This window comes from Prionailurus bengalensis, chromosome C1 (assembly GCF_016509475.1).
Source record: "Prionailurus bengalensis isolate Pbe53 chromosome C1, Fcat_Pben_1.1_paternal_pri, whole genome shotgun sequence".
NCBI lineage: Eukaryota > Metazoa > Chordata > Mammalia > Carnivora > Felidae > Prionailurus > Prionailurus bengalensis.
Genome location: NC_057345.1, coordinates 55,600,927 through 55,623,084, shown reverse-complemented (window position 1 = coordinate 55,623,084; position 22,158 = coordinate 55,600,927). Strand labels below are relative to the sequence as shown.

General features: G+C 38.6%; 1 protein-coding gene across 1 annotated transcript in view; it reads left to right on the top strand.

Moving 5' to 3' along the window:
• Positions 1-8,513: 8,513 nt before the first annotated feature.
• SLC35D1 (solute carrier family 35 member D1) overlaps positions 8,514-22,158 on the top strand; it is a 51,084-nt gene continuing 37,439 nt past the window's right edge. Inside the window, exons 1-8 of the mRNA XM_043575219.1 lie at positions 8,514-9,141; positions 9,954-9,987; positions 10,085-10,171; positions 10,874-10,941; positions 12,559-12,630; positions 13,266-13,334; positions 15,510-15,612; positions 19,463-19,555. Coding sequence (XP_043431154.1) covers positions 8,939-9,141; positions 9,954-9,987; positions 10,085-10,171; positions 10,874-10,941; positions 12,559-12,630; positions 13,266-13,334; positions 15,510-15,612; positions 19,463-19,555 — 729 coding nt within the window. The 5' untranslated portion in view covers positions 8,514-8,938. The remainder of the gene's footprint in view (positions 9,142-9,953; positions 9,988-10,084; positions 10,172-10,873; positions 10,942-12,558; positions 12,631-13,265; positions 13,335-15,509; positions 15,613-19,462; positions 19,556-22,158) is intronic.

Here is a 22,158-nt window from a genome sequence, read left to right as displayed (position 1 = left end):
CTTGCTAATAGGAAATGAATACTGGTAACCCATGTCATGCAGAAGTATCATTATTAATTAAGTCATCACCTGTAGTTGATTGGGATAAAGCACCTAATGAAACAAGTCTATCTGCCGTGTTTGACTGTTAGAACAGTAACAATGACTATGACAACTGGTGATAAATAGGTTCTTCTGAATACACTAAAGCACTTAGAGAAAGTACCAACCTTGAGTCCTCATACTCTCTGCTCAAGTCTCATCAAAGAGGTGGAGGGATTCCATGACAGCCTTAAAAGAATCTCTCATTTCCACAGGGCACTTGGTGGCTCAATCAGTTAAGCATCTGATTTCAGCTCAGGTCGTGATCTCATGGTTCATGGGTTTGGGCCCTGCATCAGGCTCAGTGCTGACAGCTCAGAGTCTGGAGCCTGCTTCGGATTCTGTGTCTTCCTCTTTCTCTGTCCCTCCCCCACTTCTCTCTCTCAACAATAAATAAACTTCTAAAAAATAGAAAAAAAAAAGAATTTCTTATAGCTACAAGGCTGCTACTGCTAAAAATGAACAGATATTTAATTGTCCAGTTTACAGAATTTACAACATCAGTTGAATCTATACCCTTGCCAGGTCTCTGGTGTAGAAGTTAGGAAAATGATAGGGAAGGAGAGGGACCCCAAAACGTGGATTGGGGATACATCTGGATGGACTTAGGCCAAGGTGAGAATTTTGAAATCTCAAGTCACTTTGAACCTCTTCTGTCAGTGAAAGCAGCTTGTCCTCCTGTGTCTGAGGATATCAGCCTTTCCTTGCTTGAGAACTATCCACTATTCCCGTAACTAGGGTCAGATATCCGCATGCTCCAGGGGAACAAGTACAAAGTCCGATCCAGGAGGAAGCAGCTTATAAACCAAAAAAGCTGATTGCCAGATTTTCCTAACTTACATCAATATAAACCTGAGGAATATGTATAGAAATGGATTTTAAGGAAGATGGGATATAAAACTGGATTAAAATAAACTTAAAAGAAATACATGTTTAGACATAACAGATATACATGGCAACTGGTAAAATCCTTACATTGGCAATTTGACCCATGAAACAAGGACTATAATGGTAGAAAGGAAGCCTCTGGAACCTTTCCATCCTACTAGGACAGTAAACAAAACGAATAGCATATCTTCAAGGGAATTGCAGAGGTTAGCGCCCATTACCAAAGACTTAGAAAGATGTATGAGTGGTGATACCTATCACATTCCCACATAAGTCACCTGTTTGTCCAATGCAGAAGTAAGATCTTGACAAATATCTGAGGATGGTCATAAACTTAATCAGGAGGTGACTTTTGTTGTAGTTAATATTCTACATATAGTATTTTTACTAAAGCAGATTAACACCATAGCTCCTTGCACCTAGTATTCAGCTAATTAATTGATATGGCAAATGCTTTTTTCTCTACATCTGTTCATAAGGACCAACTAGAAATAGTTTACTACTTATATAGCAGGGCCAGTAGTACATGATTACAGTTTTATCTCAGGGTTACATCAAATCTCCTACTTTGTGCCGTAATATTGTCTATAGATATCTTGATCATCTAAATGTACAAAATCAACTGATTCAATATAGTGATTGAATTATGCTGATTGGACTTGATAAACAGGTAGTAGTAAATATATGGGATGGCTAAGTAAATAGCTGGATAGCAGCCAGTCGGGATTCATTACCTGATATAATAGGGGACAATGGAGGAGAAGCAGTTTGAGGGGGTTGAGGGGACAATGATCGGTTTAGTTTTATACATGTCAAGGGGCCTCAGAGTCATTCAAGTGAAGATGTTCAGGAGACGGTTGTATATACTAATCTGGAGTTCAAGAGAACCCATGTGATATAAATTTGGGAAGTGTTGGCAAAATGATAAATGGTAAGTGAATCCATTAAGTGGGATGAAATTATTAGTAAGAATGTATAGAATGAAAAGACCCAAGACGAAGCCCCGAGGAATGTGAAACTCTACTTAAAAAATCTAGATGAGGAAGAGCCAGTAAAGCAGAAAGAATGAGAAGGAATATCTAGAAAACTAGGAGGTGTTCCAGATGGTGTGGCATCAGAGAAGTAAAGGGAAGTGTGTGTGGTTAAAGGAGAGGAGAGGATCAGTAGTGCAAATGCTGTAGAGTGGAGGAACAAGAGAAGGACTGCGTGTCTGCAGGGTTTACTTCCATGGAAGTCATTGATGACTTAGGGATGGACAGCTTCAGTGTAGTGGAGGCTGTAAAACTAGTTTCAGGTGGGTTGAAGAGTGATGGGGGAATGGTTATAAGAGGGTAGAGCCATGGTCAATCGGTGGATAGTGAGGCCAAGTTCACTGAGATAGGAGGATCAAAACAACTGATTTACAGTCGATTTGTATCAAGTTCAGTTGTAAACACCTTGAGTTCTAAATGCCTTTGTATTTTCAATGCCTACTTTGATGACTAGTATGGTATTTGTGAATGGGTCATGATTGACTATGACTAATAAATTGTCATTTCTTAATCCTAGTTATTCTTCATATGGTTGATAAATACTAAACTTGGTAATTGAAGGAGGAAATGGTATCGCCAGACTTCTTATAAAAGCAAGTATGTTCATCTACCCCACTTGGGGCAGGACTATGTAGTGTAGGAGCACACTGCTAAATACACTGGGCCAAATCTGCACAGTCACTTAGAGCTGTAGGACTCAGGACATTCCTAAGACTCCTTCTTGGCCTTTGTTTTCCTATTTATAAGTTGTTTTGCCATACCTACTTCCTAGAGTAGCAAGGATGAAATAAAATAATAAATCACAATGATAGCACATGGCCAGGCTCATCATCAGTAATCAATAATTTCATATCTTCGACCCCAACATAGAGAAGTATGAGGCACTGCAGAGAAGCTCCATTCCCCTTCCAAGCTTTTTAGTTCACAGAATTTTAAAGGCATTGTTTGAATAGGAAACACATATGACCCTTGCTTCCGGGCTAGAAAATAATCAGTGGTACAACACAATAGGTCACTAGGATGATCTAAGCAGGCAGTGAAATAAGAAACTGGTGAATAGATGTGGGCACCAAAATATCCCACATAAATTCCAGTATAAGAAAAGCAAGTGAGCTTAGGGAAAGGGAGAAGTACAGGGAAAAGAAATAACGTGAGTTATGTTAACAAATGGTATACAGAATCAATTTTTCCTGGTGGAGAAACATGATTGGTAAAGCAATGTTTTGATAAAAAGACATGTTTTAATTATAAAGAAGATTTTTCTGCCAGTAGTTCCACCTAGCAAAATATAAAACATATCAAGGTACAATGTTGACATTTCCAAATATAGTAGACTTGTATATCAATGAAAATATTTATTTATTTTTTTTTAATTTTTTTAAATGTTTTTATTTATTTTTCAGACAGAGAGAGACAGAGCATGAACAGGGGAAGGGCAGAGAGAGAGGGAGACACAGAATCCGAAGCAGGCTCCAGGCTCTGAGCTGTCAGCACAGAGCCTGACGCGGGGCTCGAACTCACAAACCGTGAGATCATGACCTGAGCTGAAGTCGGATGCTTAACCGACTGAGCCACCCAGGCGCCCCAACAATGAAAATATTTAAATCAAGTCTTCCCAATCTTATACAATTTTAGATACTTCCACCGTTATTCAATTTTATAAATAATATATAAATCTCCCATATATAATTCTGTGATTAATATTACTGAGGTTAGAAAATAGGTCTAAGTAATTGAAATACCTAAAAGTACCAAAAAGTCTAAATACCTATAATAAAAACCCAGCTGGATTGTGCACATCTATCTTTATGGCCACCTGATACAAATGCTTGACTCCATTTGACTTCACAACACTTTACTGAGGGTCTACAAAGCATTTCTGGTGTTGAGAAAATCCAGTATAGTTCTTGGCCTATCTATGGTACGTCTTAACAAATATTTATTAATAAATAAATAACATAATCATGCTGAGAAAAACAATAGTAGTTTTTTGGATTAATACTTTTATGAGATCTACTTTCATTCATTGCAATTGTCATCAATTGCAATTGATTGATTGAAGAAATTTGTACCTGGCATTTCATCCCTCCACCAGGAAGCACTCAAACCATCTGGCCTTTTTCAGTGGTCTCTATCGCTGTCATCTGACTTTATAAGAGAGGGGTGCATTTTCATACAGTGCTAGCGGGAATATAAAATTGGTACAATCTCTTTGGAGATCCATTTGTTAATGCTGTTAAGAAACATAGCCTTTAATTAAACAATTCAACATCTAGAAACTTATACCTCTACAAAGTTGAATGGACAAGGATAATTAAGACTGCAGTGTTAATAACCAAAAAGCTGGCAACAACCTCAATGCCCATAGGAAAGGTTACATGAATGAATTATGATGCATCTATAATGGAATTTTCAGCAGCTGTTAAAAAGAATGAGGTAGAATTTCTTTTTTCTTTAATATATGAAATTTATTGTCAAATTAGTTTCCATGCAACACCCAGTGCTCATCCAAAAAGATGCCCTCTTCAATATCCATCACCCACCCTCCCCTCCCTCCCATCCCCCATCAACCCTCAGTTTGTTCTCAGTTTTTAAGAGTCTCTTATGCTTTGGCTCTCTCCCACTCTAACCTCTTTTTTTTTTCCTTCCCCTCCCCCATGGGTTTCTGTTAAGTTTCTCAGGATCCACATAAGAGTGAAACCATATGGTATCTGTCTTTCTCTGTATGGCTTATTTCACTTAGCATCACACTCTCCAGTTCCATCCACGCTGCTACAAAAGGCCAGATTTCATTCTTTCTCATTGCCACATAGTATTCCATTGTGTATATAAACCACAATTTCTTTATCCATTCATCAGTTAATGGACATTTAGGCTCTTTCCATAATTTGGCTATTGTTGAGAGTGCTGCTATAAACATCAGGGTACAAGTGCCCCTATGCATCAGCAGTCCTGTCGCCCTTGGGTCAATTCCTAGCAGTGCTACTGCTGGGTCATAGGGTAGGCCTACTTTTAATTTTTTGAGGAACCTCCACACTGTTTTCCAGAGTGGCTGCACCAGTTTGCATTCCCACCAACAGTGCAAGAGGGTTCCCATTTCTCCACATCCTCTCCAGCATCTATAGTCTCCTAATTTGTTCATTTTGGCCACTCTCATGAGGTGATATCTCAGTGTGGTTTTGATTTGTATTTCCCTGATGAGGAGCGACATTGAGCATCTTTTCATGTGCCTGTTGGCCATCCGGACGTCTTCTTTAGAGAAGTGTCTATTCATGTTTTCTGCCCATTTCTTCACTGGGTTATTTGTTTTTCGGGTGTGGACTTTGGTGAGCTCTTTATAGATTTTGGATACTAGCCCTTTGTCTGATATGTCATTTGCAAATACCTTCCCATTCCGTTGGTTGCCTTTTAGTTTTGTTGGTTGTTTCCTTCGTTGTGCAGAAGCTTTTTATCTTCATGAGGTCTCAATAGTTCATTTTTGCTTTTAATTCCCTTGCCTTTGGGGATGTGTCAAGTAAGAAATTGCTACGGCTGAGGTCAGAGAGGTCTTTTCCTGCTTTCTCCTCTAGGGTTTTGATGGTTTTCTGTCTCACATTCAGGTCCTTTATCCATTTTGAGTTTATTTTTGTGAACGGTGTGAGAAAGTGGTCTAGTTTCAACCTTCTGCATGGTGTTGTCCAGTTCTCCCAGCACCATTTGTTAAAGAGACCGTCTTTTTTCCATTGGATATTCTTTCCTGCTTTGTCAAAGATTAGTTGGCCATACGTTTGTGGGTCTAGTTCTGGGGTTTCTATTCTATTCCATTGGTCTGTGTGTCTGTTTTTGTGCCAATACCATGCTGTCTTGATGATTACAGCTTTGTAGTAGAGGCTAAAGTCTGGGATTGTGATGCCTCCTGCTTTGGTCTTCTTCAAAATTGCTTTGGCTATTCGGGGTAGAATTTCTTTACTAACACAGAAAGATCCTTAAAAATACTAAGTGAAAACAGAGTTTGCATAATAATAGTATTAATGATAATAGTAATTATTATTATAAACACTTGTGAAGTATGTACTATATTCTAAGTATTTTACCTTCGTTACACATTTCTCACAAAAACCCCATGAGGTGGGTGCTAAGTGAAATCCTCATTTCATGAATAAGGAAACTGAGCACAGTATTGTCAAGTAATTTGCCCAAGGTCACAAAATTAGTGTCAGAGACAGTGTCTGGCTTGAGGATCAGTGCTCTTACCTGGTTCTGTTCTATGTATGTTAAAAAATGTATTAAATACGCATGTGTAAATATACACCTGTGTGTATGGATATGGGTGTGTGTACATACATCCGTGTACATGTATGTATTCATATGTGAACAGGACATGGCAGTTAATACAACCTCTAAACTGTTAGCAGTTGCTTTCTTTAAAGAGTGGGTAGGGGAGGAACAGGGGAAGATACTTTTTATGTAATACAAGTCTATTTTGCTTGTTTGCTTTTGTTATGAGGAATATTATTTTTATAGTATTTCTTTCACAGAAGATAGTTCCCAAAATAAAACTTTCTAGTTATTTTTCTTCTGCTGCTAGCAATTAAGGAAGAAATCTGGCCATTTTTCCTTATTGTTAAAAAGTTATTCATTTAGCAAAAACATTTAAACGGTGCTAGGTATCCCACCTGTCCTTGTCCTTAGGGAGTTCACTGTCTACTGGAACAGACTGACATATAAACATGTAATTCCAGAGCCTCTATAATGGGGATGTACAAAGATGGGGTGCGAGGGGCACAAAAGGAGAGATATCAATTCTATGGAGGTAGTGGAGGGACAGTGTGAAGGAAGGTACCCAAAGAGGCAGTAATGCTTTGGCTAAATACTAAAGGAAAAGTAAGAGTTCTTCAGGAGACTGGGGAGAGGAGAGAGAGAAAGCAACCCAGTTGGAAAGAATAATGGGAGCAAAGACACAGAAACAGGAACCCACATTTTTCTTCACGGAACTGGCCATAATTTAATTTAGTTGCAGCTTAGGGAGGGAAATGTGAGGAGTGCCTCTGGAGATGTGGGCAGAAACCACATCCCCTAAGTCCTTGTGGGCCATGTTAAGAACTTCATTCTGGGCACCAGTGTTTCAGAATATTCAAAAAACAAAGGAGTTCATAGAATAACTCAAAAGATATGGATCAAAAGATATACACAAAATGGAATATTATCCAGCATTTTTAAAAAAATTTTTTTTCAACGTTTATTTATTTTTGGGACAGAGAGACAGAGCATGAACGGGGGAGGGGCAGAGAGAGAGGGAGACACAGAATCGGAAACAGGCCCCAGGCTCCGAGCCATCAGCCCAGAGCCCGAGGCGGGGCTCGAACTCACGGACCGAGATCTTGACCTGGCTGAAGTAGGACGCTTGACCGACTGCGCCACCCAGGCGCCCCTATCCAGCATTTAAAAGGAAGGAAATTCTGACACATGCTACAAGTAGATAAACCTTGAAAGCATTATGCTAAGAGAAATATCAGACACAAAAGGACAAATACTGTATAATTCCACTTACAGGAGGTACTTAGAAGAGTCAGATTCATAAAGACAGAAAGAATAGTGGTCACTAGAGGTTGAGGTGAGGAGGAATGGGAAAGACTGTTTAGTGGTTACATAATTTCAGTTAGCGATGATGAAGAAGTTCTGGAGATGGGTAGTGGTGAGAGTTGCACAATAATGTGAATGTACTTAGTGCCACTGAATTGTACACCCAGTGGTAAAATGATGAATTTTATACTAAGCATATTTTACCATAACAATAAAACAGGTTGAGATGGTAAATTTTATGTGTATTTCATCACAATTTAAAAGTAAGGGCTAAAAGAAATAAAAAAGATAGATGAAATATATAGAAAAATAATTCAAAGTTCTTTTTCTGACATTAATATTAGATATGCCATTTCTTTGTTGAAGCTGATAATAATGATTTGTTTCAGTTATGTAATAATTGACTGCCACTTACTGAAAACTAGCTCTGCACTAGCTTAACATCCATAGAGATAGGGAGATGCCGGCCCAAAGAGGTCAACTAATTGGCACACAGCTAGTGACAGGGCATTTGTAGGAATCCCACCTCCCAAACCCTTACTCTTGTCATCAACGCATAAGCTGATTGATTATCTTACTACTTTTTTGGATATGTCTACATTTTTCTTAAACAAATTTTCCTTTGATCTGCAAAGAAAGTATTGTTTGGTGTTTCTGAGTTCAGAAAATGTAAGAAGCCCGAGGGAATGCAGAATGAAATGCTTGGTGTTTACTTTTATCCACGTGTGATACTTTTGAAGGGCTTTGACCTTCTGCAGGAGAGACAAAAAGAACAAGGTCTAGACGCGCACACCTTGAGAATAAGTCAGCCAGCCACCTGTTACCGAGGGGAGGATGGTCCGTACTTTTGTTGCGGCTGTTATCTGGAGAATACGGCTTCCAGTCCCCCAGCCTCCAGCCTCCCCAGCTGTAGGTGCGCGGCCGCTGATAGACCCAGCGCAGGCTCGCGCGCAGGCGCCGGGCGGCCGCGGCGTTCGGTGAATTTGCTTTGCCGCCTGGCGCTCAGGTGTCCCCGAGTGGTTGCTCTTTGGCTTCCTTTCCTTCTTTGCCCGGGACTGAGGGTCGCCGCCGCCCCTTCTCCAGGCCCTCTCCAACCCCTACCCAGACCAATCCTGGCGCGGCCCCTACCCTCTGACCCCGCGTTGCACAATGCCCGAGCCCAGTCCCCAAGGGTGTGAAACCCAGCGTTCCTGCCCCTGGGCGGGGACGGGCGGCTACCGTGCGGGGAGCCGAGGCGGCGAGCGCGCAGCCGACACAGCCTGCCGACCAGGGCCCCGCGAGTCCCCCGGGAACTACAGCCACAGGCCCCCCGCGCCGCTCGGCCCTGCCGCCGGGCCCGCCCGCCGCTCCTCTCACAGGCCGCCGCCGCCGCAGCCATGGCGGAAGTTCATAGACGTCAGCATGCCCGGGTTAAAGGAGAAGCCCCCGCGAAATCCTCCACACACAGACATGAGGAGGAGTTGGGGATGGCGTCGGCCGAAACGCTGACGGTGTTCCTGAAGCTGCTGGCCGCCGGCTTTTACGGCGTGAGCTCCTTCCTGATCGTGGTGGTCAACAAAAGCGTGCTCACCAATTACAGGTAGGGCCGAGGCGGCGGCGGCGGCCGAGGCCGTGCGGAGGAGCGCGCGGCTGCGGCGGGGCGCCGGCTCCTTGGACTTAACCCTGCCAAAGTTGAAGCTGAACAAAGTTGGGCGGGCGCCGGAGAGGGCTGGCGGCGGACGCGCGGCCCGGGCGGCCGGGCCGGCTTGGCGCATGGGCCGGGGTGCGGGTCCCTCTCTGGGCGCGGGGCCCCGGACGGCCCATCGCGCGTACCCGCCGCGGTGGGAAAGCGCCCGCCGTGCCTACTGTGCAGCGCCCAGGAGACCTTGCCCTGCGGAGTAACGGAGCGGAGTTGCTTCGTGACTTTTGGCTCCCGTTGCATGCCAGGCTGGGAGCAGAGTGAGGGATGCCTTCCCTTCCCGGCATCCTGGGCCGGGGTCCGGGGCTTCAGGGTTCCTCGAGTTTGCTGACAGCCTCTGGGGACGTGCGCATCCTCAAGCTCTTTTAAGACGATTCTGACGCTGTCACTGGGACCCTGAGGCAGAAGCAGCATTTTTGTTTTAAAGATGTGAAACCGTTGAAGACACCTATGTCTGTCTTCTTCACCGCTTGAAAAATCTGTTGGAGGCAGCTGACTGAAATTGTGGAATCGGACAAGATGAGACAAGTGGCCGCCCGAGGCTACAGAATCAGGGGTGTTGCCTGACAACCAGCAGGGATTTTTCTCAGATTTTCATTTGGATAAAAGGCAGATGTTGGTGTTTGTATCAAAATGCATTTAAATTGAATCGACAGAGCTACGTTTGGGTTTTCCTGACCCCGTATTTTTCTCTCTCTCTACCTTTTTTGTAGATTTCCCTCCTCACTATGTGTTGGACTTGGCCAGGTTAGTTGGAATCTTCAGCATTACGTGGTTTATGTCGTTCGAACTTCTGTGTGTGTCTTTATATGTAGAACAGTGAATCTGTGTTCTCTGTTTACAGATGGTGGCCACAGTGGCAGTTCTCTGGGTGGGAAAGGCGCTCAGAGTAGTCAAGTTTCCTGACCTTGACAGAAATGTACCTCGAAAGGTAAAATAGTAATAATAGCAATAATGATAATGATAATGATAATACTAGTGCTTTTTGCTGAAAAGAAGTCCCTATATATTTTTGTCAGTGCTCCGCCTATTTAAAAATTGCAGGCTTGAAATTGCCCAGAGTGGGTATAGTGAAGGTAAGAATAAATTTAGTAATATGTGTTTTAAAAAGGCCTACACACTCTGTAAAATTAAGGGAAAAAAGCCCCCTGAGATCTTGTGTTGTTTTAATCGATGAACACTTATTGGGAGGACAGCTGTTTTGCATTTTCTACATCCATCTAATCCAGCCAGTGTATCCTGCATTCGTTGTTCTTTGGGTTTGTTTTGTTATTTTTCTGTCTGCCTATGCTTAACTCCATGTGAAGATGAAATGCCTTTCCTTTTTCTGCCATGGGCTAATCCGTTATATTTTAAAGCAGGTGATGTTACTGTCTCCTATGCCTTGATCATATTCATATTTCTGTTTTCTTTTTCCTTCTCCATTCTTCCCTCTCTCTGCCACAGTAGTGCTGTTTATCCAGGAATAATGTTTTTTGGGTGCTTCAAGGGGGCCAAAAATGTGTGTGAGTTCTAATCTTATGTTTTAAGTGGAAAGATTTTGATCATATAAACAAAACTGTTTCTGTTTGAAAGGACCTTGTTTTAGCTATCTTTATTATTGAGTTTTGTTATCCCTTTTTAAATTTTCTAGACGTTTCCACTACCTCTACTATATTTTGGGAACCAAATCACGGGACTGTTCAGCACAAAGAAACTGAAGTATGGATAACTTTATTTTACTAGTGAGGTTAATATAATGTATTCTTAAAACTGTACTTGAATGTCAAATATTTAACACATTGTTTTTGATTTTGGAAGAAAATGAAAAGACTGGAAAGCTTCTGTTAGTAAATAATGAAGATTACACCAAAAAGATTTTAGTTTAAATTCTTTAAGTTTGAATAGAAAGAGTTTTATTTGCTTTGGGGTTTTTTTCCCTCCTCACTTTGCTAATAGAAGTCTTAAAATGTTATGAAATGCTGTGATAGGAGATTTTCATTATTTTTCCAGACCTATATAGTAGTGGAGAGTATATGTTAGGCTTCTGGGGTTTCAATTCTTTAATACAATTTATAAATATCATATTTTAAGCAAATTCTGCAAGCAAAATCAGAGGGTGGTATGAGAACTTTTGTAGTGTTTCTTTTAACATGAAGTAGTTAAAATAACATCAGATGGAACTCTGATACAAATATTGTACCCATGGCCATATCACTGTAGAAGCAGCGTATTCACTTCTAGAAAAAAGCAGTAGTTCGCTGCTCTACAACAAAACTGTTTAATTATCCTCTAACCTCCCAATTCTTGGCTTCTCCACTTGAGGAGTATAGTATGTATTGGGTGTATGTGATACTAAAATTATACACATAGGGAAGCCGTTTAACAGAAATCCATGGTTTCACTACTTCCACTTAAGGTAAACCTTTGGCATAGTAGATGATTGTAAAACAATGGGGAGATCTCTGAGGATGAGAGACAAAGCATTTTTCATTTCTTCTTTCTCCAGACCCAAGAAACCTGACAGAATAACCATGATGATATCTCTGGGAGAGGGTTCATGGAAGTTAGATTCCTCATGGGTGGGGCATCCTTTTCCATCTCATTATCCACTTGGAAAGAAATGCAGACATGCTACAAAGTGCTGCTTCTATAGAGTTTGCTCTTCTTCATCCATTGTCATCCATCTATCCATCCTCAGCCTATTTTTTATTGCCAGCTAAGTATAAGGCACTTTGGAGTGAGATGAGATATATTCAGAAATAATTATATCACAAGAGGATATGTGTTTGACTAGTGTAAGCAAAATGCTGTGGTAATTTAGAGGAAGACCAAAGTATTTCCACAAAAGGACAATCAAGGAATGTTTCATGTGGGTAGATTATCAGATGCTTTTTGGAGGGTTGGACGTGTTCAGGGGGAGTGGAGTGGGTGGGAAGTAAGGTCAGTCTAGTAAAAAAGGAAGACTAACATGGTTACTTTTAAGGGTATTTGTATAAAAGTAGAGTGAGATAAAGTGGCTGTTATTAGTCTTTGATAATAGATACATGATCTCTACCATTTTTTATAGTTAGCTTGGTATTTCTCACTTCTAGTAGTTTTATAAAAGCAATTCTTTCAGCTTTCAAATAAGAATCCTAGAAAGAAATAAAGGTTTAATTACAGATTAATCAATGTGGAATGGAATTAACCAGCATAATGGAAGGAAGAGATTAACATTATTTTAAGATATTTGGGGAGTCTTAGTTAAAAAAGTAAATTGTTAAACTTTATTTTACCTAATCATATTTTTTTCCTTTTTTTTTTTTTTTTTTTTTTTTTTTTTTTTTTTTTTTGCAGCTTGCCAATGTTTACAGTTCTGAGAAGGTTCTCCATCCTGTTTACAATGTTTGCTGAAGGAGTTTTACTCAAGTGAGCTAATTCCTAATATATGTAGTCTTTAACAAACTTTTAATTATCTTGAAAAGGGGCCCAGCATATGTGAAATAGTAAAATTATTTGTCTTGTTTCAACTTTATCTTTTGAGAAGTTTAAGCAACTTTCTTCCTTTGCTATAGGAATTGATAGTTTATGGGAGCAGTAGTTGGGAAGATTATGAATTGTAGTAGTTGGAATCTGTCTGAACATGAGATATACTTCTAAGAATTCCTATACTTACTGTTGCCACTGGGTGAAGCTGGGTCAGAAACATCAGTATAGGTTTTAAATAGTGTTCATGTCTTGGCTACTTTTACCACAAGTGCGTGTGACCTTTTTCTACTTAAAGAAATTCTGATTTACAAAAATGCAAACTCAATAATGGTAAATATAAGAATCAAAATATGAATACACTTTTTTGTATAACTTTTTGCTTCATGTAAAGGGGTTCTTTGAAATATCCAATTTCTTGGAAGCATTTAAAATCTGATTGTTTATAGCTTTTTTTAAAGAAAACACACACACACACACACACATATATATATATATTTTTTGCCTGTGTTGCAGATTGAGTCTTTGTGAATAACTAAAGGCACATGTATGTGCTTTTTAATTGTTTTATTTTGTAGGAAGACTTTTTCTTGGGGTATTAAGATGACCGTATTTGCAATGATTATTGGAGCCTTTGTAGCTGCCAGGTAAGAATGTATTAAGAACATACTGGAAATTATCAATAATTATTAATAATAATCAATTACCAGTAAAGAGTTTTTTTATAGGCTAAGTAAGAATCATGTCTTTGAAAACATCCAAAAGACTCTTCAGAGAGTTCAATCTTTTTGGCTGTATTAAGGTCAAGGCTGGCAAAATCTGATTCTTCTACTTATTGAGCACATACCATATGCCATGTTTGGCATTTTACACATATTACTTATGCATTCTTTACAACAACTCTGAAAGCTATGGGTATAATTTTCCTATTTTTAGTTGAAGAAACTGAAACCTGAGTTCAGTAACTTGGTCAAGGTTACACAGCTAGTAAATGGCAGAGCCGGAATTTGAATTTGTGCCTGACTCCAGAGCCTGTGTGCTTTTATAAATCATGTGGTATTCGTTTACTTTGCATAGTGCTAAAGAAAATAGTGTCTTAGAAAAGGCAGATGATAATGAATTATTTGCCTTGTGGAATAATAAAGAATAGAATTTCTTTATTTGTCCTCACTTAAGATGTATCACAAATGCCATAACTTAGACATTCTGTTAAATTACTGAAGCTTTTTCCATTGTTCTTAAGTTTAAGTTTTAAAATGCAGGAAGAGGAGCACCTGGGTCACTCAGTCATTTCAGGTCATGATCTCATAGTTCTCTGCTCCTACCCTGTGTGCACATATGCTCTCTCTCTTTCTCAAAAATAAATTAATTTATTAATTAACTAATTAATATTTAAAATGTAGGGTGAAAATATATGCCCAAAGACTCAGAAAATTAAAGTTATAGCTAGAGGCCTTCTACATTTTACTTAGCCCAAGGCATACATACTTGGGGTTGCTAATGACACAAATTCTGCCCAGCATACATTTTCCATCTGGGAATTCAGTGTGCTTCTTGGATTAGCTCATTTACCTTCATCATCCCTGTGGTATAGGCAGGAGGAAATATTAAAGTCAGATTCTATTCTACCCTAAATTTCCAAATGAAATTGCATTCCTTTTTTTTTTTTTTTTTTAAGATAGAATAGTTACTAGAATTTTATTATATAGCTAACTATTTTTCCCTTTAGGTGATATTGCCTCCTTGAAGAAAAATTGTATATGAGCCTTTAACCTTTCTTTTTAGAGATGCCCTGCTAGTCTTTGAAGCATTTCCTTGAAGCTGGTGGGGCCCCAAACAGAGTCAAACAACAGGAGTTCCTCAGGGTCAACCCTGGCCTGCAGATTTGGACCAGCCTTATCTAATCAGAACCTTTTACTTGGGAAACAGATTGGGTGGAAGGGAGTCTGAAGTTAAAAGGCTGTCAGGCTGTTTGGAAAAGGGACTGTACATGGGCTAGTTCTGCCTAAAATAGCAGTGGCATAGAGCTCCTTAGAAGTCTCATTCCATGTACTAGTTAGCTAAAAATATATACTAGTTTTGCACAATCACAGAATGTGGAATGTGGGGCCGCTATTTTAGCTAGGGTGCTAACATTTAATGAAGACATACTCTTCTTAGATTTTCATTATTCTGTTCAGTTTACTAAGTTCTTATCTTGTGCCTGGTGGTCAACTAAATAATAGAAAATTTTAATTTCCCTAATCCTGCTAGTTATACCTGGTAGGCTTTTAAAGCAGTCATTTAAGTATTTGAGTTCCTACTATGTGCTTAGACACTGTTGTAGCTTGATCTCAGAACTAGCTATAATCTATACCTCAGATATTCCACCCAGTGACCCAACCACTTGTACAGCCTAACTTTTGTGTGAATGAATCCTTGGAAAAGTGACATGTTAACAGCTTCATCTTTCTGGTTTCCTTGTCTTTGAAATTGAGTTCCAGTGCCTTCTTTCTGCTTCAGATGTATCATAATGGTGAATTTGGTTACTTGGTCTTGTCTGACTTTGATTTCAGAGCAGTGTGCTATTAACTGATGTGATTGATTAATTACTAATGATTATGTTTAGGTGTTAGTATGTCTCATTTCTGAAGACTTCCCTATTGAGTATGAAATTGCAAACTATAACCAGGAATCAAGAAATACTAATAGCTGGTAAAATGCCTAATGTTCACTTACCTAGATAAGAATATGTTCTTCCATATATTGTACTTCAGACCTACTTAAAATTACATGCATGTTCTTTAAATGTAAGTTATTAAAGTGTTGCTTGTGTTTTACAGCTCTGACTTGGCATTTGACCTGGAAGGATATGTTTTCATTCTGATAAATGATGTCCTGACAGCAGCAAATGGCGCATATGTAAAACAGAAATTAGATTCAAAAGTAGGTAGCAATCTACATCTTTAAGAGATGTTTACTATTGTTAGGAGTGGTAATGTTAATTTGTCAGGAAAAAAGCAGAAAATAAAGAAATACTTAGGAGAGAGGGGAAAGACCTAGGGATCTCTGAAGGTAAAATATCTGTATGTTGCTGCTCACATAAAAAACCTTATTTTTCAGTTATTAATTAGCAATTAGATTTTATTCTTATTCCTTTTCTGGGAAGGATTGGGTGAATATTGACTTTGGGAGAGGGAAATAATTAAGGGTGTTCATTGGAGAAAAGTGTCATAAATGTTCATGGCTGTGAACTGGACAAGAAGGAAATATCTGGAAGACCTTAAGCAGATTTGAGGAGTGAGTGTTGAAAGGAGCTGCAGAACAAGAATGGACTTTGCATATTTGTCCCACAAATAATGGGAAAGCATTTAGGGAGCATTAGTATCATTCTCTCTCAAGAGCAATGCTGGATTCCTTGGACTAGATCTCGTACACATGAATGTTACATACCCAGCTCTTTTAACTTGCAGCATGCTTTAAAGATATTTTTTGTTGGTCTGTTATACACTTTGAATATATATATATATATATATATATATATATATATATATATATATACTAAATTTTATTTTTAGGTCAAGCCATAAAGCAGAGACTATATTATGGTATAAGTTCACATTATTGTTTTTTTTTTTTAATTTTTTTTCAACGTTTTTATTTATTTTTGGGACAGAGAGAGACAGAGCATGAACGGGGGAGGGGCAGAGAGAAAGGGAGACACAGAATCGGAAACAGGCTCCAGGCTCTGAGCCATCAGCCCAGAGCCTGATGCGGGGCTCGAACTCATGGACCGCGAGATCGTGACCTGGCTGAAGTCGGACGCTTAACCGACCACGCCACCCAGGCGCCCCTAAGTTCACATTATTGTAAGAAGAAGCTATGTGGAACTCAGCTGTATACATCATAGGGTTGTTATTGAAGGAATTGCCCTTTTTATCATGATGTATCCCCTATAAGGACCCACATGAGATACTGTCACCATAGTTTTTTCTAAACAGTGGTACATTTTTTATCTCATATTTAAATCTTGTATTTCCCTACCCATGTTTTCTCTTCTAAGTCAGATGACCTTATCTGCTTAGGTTTTAGTCTGCCCTATTATATGTACAATATTTCTGAAATTCCTTCAGACCATTTTTTGGAGTTCAGATTGTAAGTACAAATGCCCTACCTAGTCAGTAGTAGTATTAGTGTCAGGTTTGTATTGTCTTGGCACGGGCTTTGCCTTCTTCAGAAAGAGCCATGGAATAAATGTCCTAGTAGTTTTCATTATTCTCAGAGATTGTTTATTTTGAAGGTCTTTGAAGAATAGGGACAATGTGGATTTTTTCCAACAATTTTTTCTTAAGTATACCTTTTATGTCTTATTCTTCATTTATTTGTCTTGATGACTTTGTATGATGATTGTATTTTAGTGGAAGCTACTACTATTAAATAATTTTTATCTTTTTGAAATAAAGAAAAGGGAACAGTTAGAGATTTAGTTTTACTCTGTTTTTTTCTCAGCCCATTTTCTGCTTTGGAAAATATGTACCAGTAATAACATTCCATTTGTCCATCAGCCTCAGCTGTCTAAAACCGTACTGACCAATAGAATTTTCTGTGTTGATAGAAATATTCTCTATCTCTACTGTCCATTAACTGTAGCTACCAGCCACATGTGGCTGTTGAGGTACAACTGAGGAACTGAATTAGTAGTTTAAATATAATTAAATTGAAATAGTTGCATATGGCTAGTAACTACTGTATTGGACAGCACAATCTAGAGTATATTCTAGAACCTGGACAAAAGCAAAGAGAGTTTCTGCTATTTCATTCCCATGAGAGTCCTTCATTTCCTCCCTTAAAAATGACTTAGGACTCATTTGTATTAGAACTTTTAAGCATATTGATCTGTTTTCGTACCTCATGGATTGGGAGCAACATACTAGAAGATGGAATTCTAGTTAGAGGCAGAGAGGCAGTGGTATAAAAGGTCAGCTAACAACAAAAGAAAGAAACAGGAAAACTATAAAAGATAGAAGTACTCAAAAACAGGGTGATTAAACAGCATTAAGGAAATCACAACATCATATAAGGACCCAATACAGTAATGCATGTTTATGATGATGCCCTCAATTGAATTTTAGTCAATGTACTATGTTTAAGAAGGCAGGGAAGAATTAAAAGAATTTGGTATTTGTCTGTTATCTGGATAGGGTGTGTGTGTGTGTGTGTGTGTGTGTGTGTGTGTGTGTCGCATCCTTACTTACCAGGTCACACTCATGTCTCTGGCTGACTGGGTATCTGTTGTTAAAGGTTGTTTGTTCTATGGCTTTTTTTTTTTTTTCTGCCTTAGAAATGAGGCACATCTTTTCATTGATGCTTTTGGTGGCCATAGAAATCAGTTATATGGTTTATCTGAGAGGCAGTATGGCCACACTGAGATGCTGTTAATAAATCAGAAGTTTTATTACCTGTAATTTCAGGAATGCTTAAATCATGGTCCTTTGAGCATGAGTCACGTGACATTAAGATTTAGTGCTGCATTTCAGACCTGAATGCAACTATTGAGTTTAAAACATTTTTAACTTTAAAGAAATCACAAATAATACATATTAGAAATAGTAGAAAGTATAATAGAAGTAGTAGAAAATGTATATAAGCAAGAGGAAGAAAAGATAAATCTCTGCTAATTCTACCATCAAGTGAGAAGCGCAGTTTTGGAGGACAAGAGTATGTGAGCATTTGCATGTGTATGTACATGTTTAACTGTGTAAAATTTTAAATAAAAGAGCAATAATATATAATGTTTTCTAGTCTGTTTTTCACTTAGTGCAGTTTCATGAACATGTTTACTTATCAATCAGTATTATTTAACATTTTTAGTGGTCACATAATATTTCATTGTTTGGTTGTATCTAATCAACTGGTTTTCTGTTGTTGAGTATTTGTTTCCAGTTTTCCAAAGCTCCTTTTGAGAAGGTAGTTTGACTTTTTACATTGTTCAGTGATCTTTCATCACAGAAGTTAGGCAGATATCATGCCTCCATCCTCACTACTTCATCTCCATCTTGCCTTTACCCTCCTCCCCCCGCCCCAAACTCTGGCCTGCTTCTTCAGGTGACTGCTTCCAGCTGAATGTCTTAGAAGTGTGTGAATGAAAAGTGGACCCAGAGTTCTCATAGGCTCCCTGTGTTTGAAGGTGTATGTGGCCCAGTAGCTGAGGGCACAGCAAATCATACTTTTGGGAGTCGTAGATAGAATAATCTTAATCTTCATTGTACTTCACACATCCATTTTCAGAAATACTTCACTGTCAAGTTATGTCTGTCTGTGTTGGTCTAGGTGTGAGTATGTGTGTATGTATCTGCCCCCCTGTCTCTCTTAAATGGCATTTTGCTGTGGTTCTAAAAGCTCAAGACTGACTTGATGACTTTTGATTCAGTTCTGGAAAGGGAAGGGCTTCAGGACTGTGTTTATATAGAGAGTGGTGTGTATATTCAAAATAAACTTTCCCCTGCTTGCTGTTTTGTGGTAGCCAGTTGAAGTAATTTTTATTTCCCTGGTTTTAAGCACTCAAAGGATTTATTTCAAATAAATTAAAAATCTTGTAAGTTTCATTTTTTTTCTTTTTTTCTTGCTTTTGAAAGCTTAGGTTATTGACGTTTGCAAAACTTAACGACTTGGCTGATTTGCTGTCTATATTGTGGGGGAGGGTGTGTGTGTGTGTGATGGTAGTGGAATTCTATATAGAGTTTTGTATATCTGTCTTCTAGAACCAAATGAAACACCTAATTATTTGCTATTCTAGGAGCTGGGAAAATATGGTCTGCTGTATTACAATGCACTGTTCATGATTCTGCCCACTCTGGCCATTGCATATTTTACAGGAGATGCGCAAAAGGTAGGAATTTCTAATTATGATTTAATGGCTTATGTTCTTGAATTTTATTATTATTTGTGGCCACAAGATACACTGTGGGGTTGTTAAAAAGTAATGTGCTTATTGAATGACCAAAAACAGAGTTTATTTTTTAGCTTGCTAATGTCATGCTAACCTTTTTTTCTTGGCATGAGTATTGGATGGTACTAAAATGGCTCAAAATAGCTTTGACTGTTAACATAAAAATAGTGAATGCCAGCTAGTGTCCTTCTTATGTGTCAGAAGGATAGAGGAAGGGAATTTTCACATTTCTACTAAACTACAAAATAAGAATAGGGGCAGACTATCCTTGAGAAACAAAAAATCCTAAACTAGTAGAATTCTTCAAATCTAAACAAAATATTTGGCATTTCTAAGAAGCTCTCTGTTTTGTTGTACAATTGTCATGCTGGTTTAAATCCCACACTGGGTTTTTTCCTTAGGAGATATTTAGCATTATGTGGTAACAGCTACCCACAGTAGAGTAGCAAAATAAATCCACACAAGAATATTTCTTTAAAACAAACCCCTATTCATAGGAAAAAAATTGATACCATTTTGTTAGAATTTACAAAATTTTGCAGACTAAATGGAAACCTAGAATTTTGCCAAGATTTCTATAACAAGATTTCTTTTAATGATTCCCCTGGCTAGTAGTTTCTTCAGAATAAATGTATTGGTTATTTACTCTAATGACGGTGACAAGTCTCACAAATCAGTGGGAGCCAAAATAAAGAAAAGGTTTTGAAAGTAGTTAGACTATTAAAAAATTGTTCTTCAGTCAAAGGTAGAAGACCTTATAAAGCTTATAAAGGCCCTTTGTTTTATTCATCAAGAATGCTTTTAAAAAAACAGCATAGATCATCTTGAACATGTATAAATGTTTTAATGAACTGTGACCTGGCTGCTAGCAGGCCTAAAAATGACTCCAAAGTAGGAAATGGAGCTGGTGATCTGACTAATAAAGAGTGCTGAAGAAGTATTTTGTGGCTATGGAAAAAGTGGGAAGAGAAACTAACATTTATTGAGTCCCTATTATGTGTTAGTTACTTTACATATGTAATACAATGCAGTCCCCAGAACAGTTCTAGAAAGTTTGAATTATCTCTGTTGTACCAATGTGGAAATAAGGGCTCAGAGAGACTAAGTAACTTGCCCAATGTTACACTGTTGGTGGATAGAGTTAGGGTTTAAACCCAGGCCTGAACTCCAAAGGCCATGGTCTTTCCGCAGTATTCTCTCTCCCCCTAGGAGACTTTGACAGAAATACCTCTTACACTTTAGCTTTGGGGCAAGAATGTAAGGTAAAGTAACCAGGCATGACAGCACAGATGGATCCAAATCTTGAGGTCAGCCTGTACATGAGAAAGTTGGAAGAATTAATGTGGTTAGCTATTCTATAGACTTGGCAAAATGGAATTCTCATTAATTTGAGACTTTGACTAGTAGCTTGTAGTTACTTGAAAAAATTGACCAAAGGAGATATTTATTCATTCCAGAGTGATGATCATTTAAATAGAAGTTATTGGCCAGGTTGTAACATAATTCATGCATATTTGAAAGTTCAGTAACAGTCAACTTGCAATGTTTCTATATGATTGAGAATGTTTACTCATAGTGAAAAAAGTTGCTTTGCTAACTATATTAGAATGAAATTTAGAATTTCATCTTACTGTTTTTTTTCTTTTTTATGCAAAGGAGTAGAATTTGAGTAATCTTTTTGTTATTTCCAACAAAAGTGCCAAGCAAAGGTCAAGAAAGGTTTATTTTGGAAGAAATGTTTTTTTAAGAATGACAGAGTTCACCTGAATACTTTCAAGTTAGGGTGATAAACTAATGGAAGCTGAATTTTATTGCTTTGTAATCACACCCTATCAGCGTTTTGTGTTTCACATAAATGTTTGTTTGTTCTCACTCTTACTATTAATATTATTCTTTAAAAACATTTTTTTTAATGTTTGTTTATTTTTGAGAGAGAGAGAAAGAGTGTGAGTGGGAGAGGGGCAGAAAGAGAGAGAGACACACACAGAATCCGAAGCAGGCTCCAGGCTCTGAGCTGTCAGCACAGAGCCCAACGCGGGGCTTGAACCCCAAGCCATGAGATCATGACCTGAGCCGAAGTCGGATGTTTAACCAAATGAACCACCAAGGCGCCCCAATATTATTCTTATAATATGTTTACTGGGGTGTAGATGGATACACTGGCTGGCAGTCTTAGAATCTCCTGCTCTTTTTCTTAACATTCTCTCCTTCACATGTTCTCCATTTAACATTCTCAAATAGTTAAGTGTTACTGTGTGTCTCATGGTGTTAGGCTCAGGTGATAAGGAAAAAAGATGAATTAGGTGTTTTTCTTGCTTTTGAGGACCATACGGTTGTCTTGGGGAGTAGACCTGCCAACATCAGAGCAATAAACTGTTCTAGGTACTGTGGGAGAAGTGTTTTGGGGGCATCTTGGGATGTAAAATGGAAGAGGGTCAATTCTGTCTCCTTGTTGGGGACAAAGTGCCTCATGGAGCTTTGCCTACAAACAAAGTAAAAATATAAGTGACATGAGTAGTGAGTGTTCTTTTAGTAGGTTATGA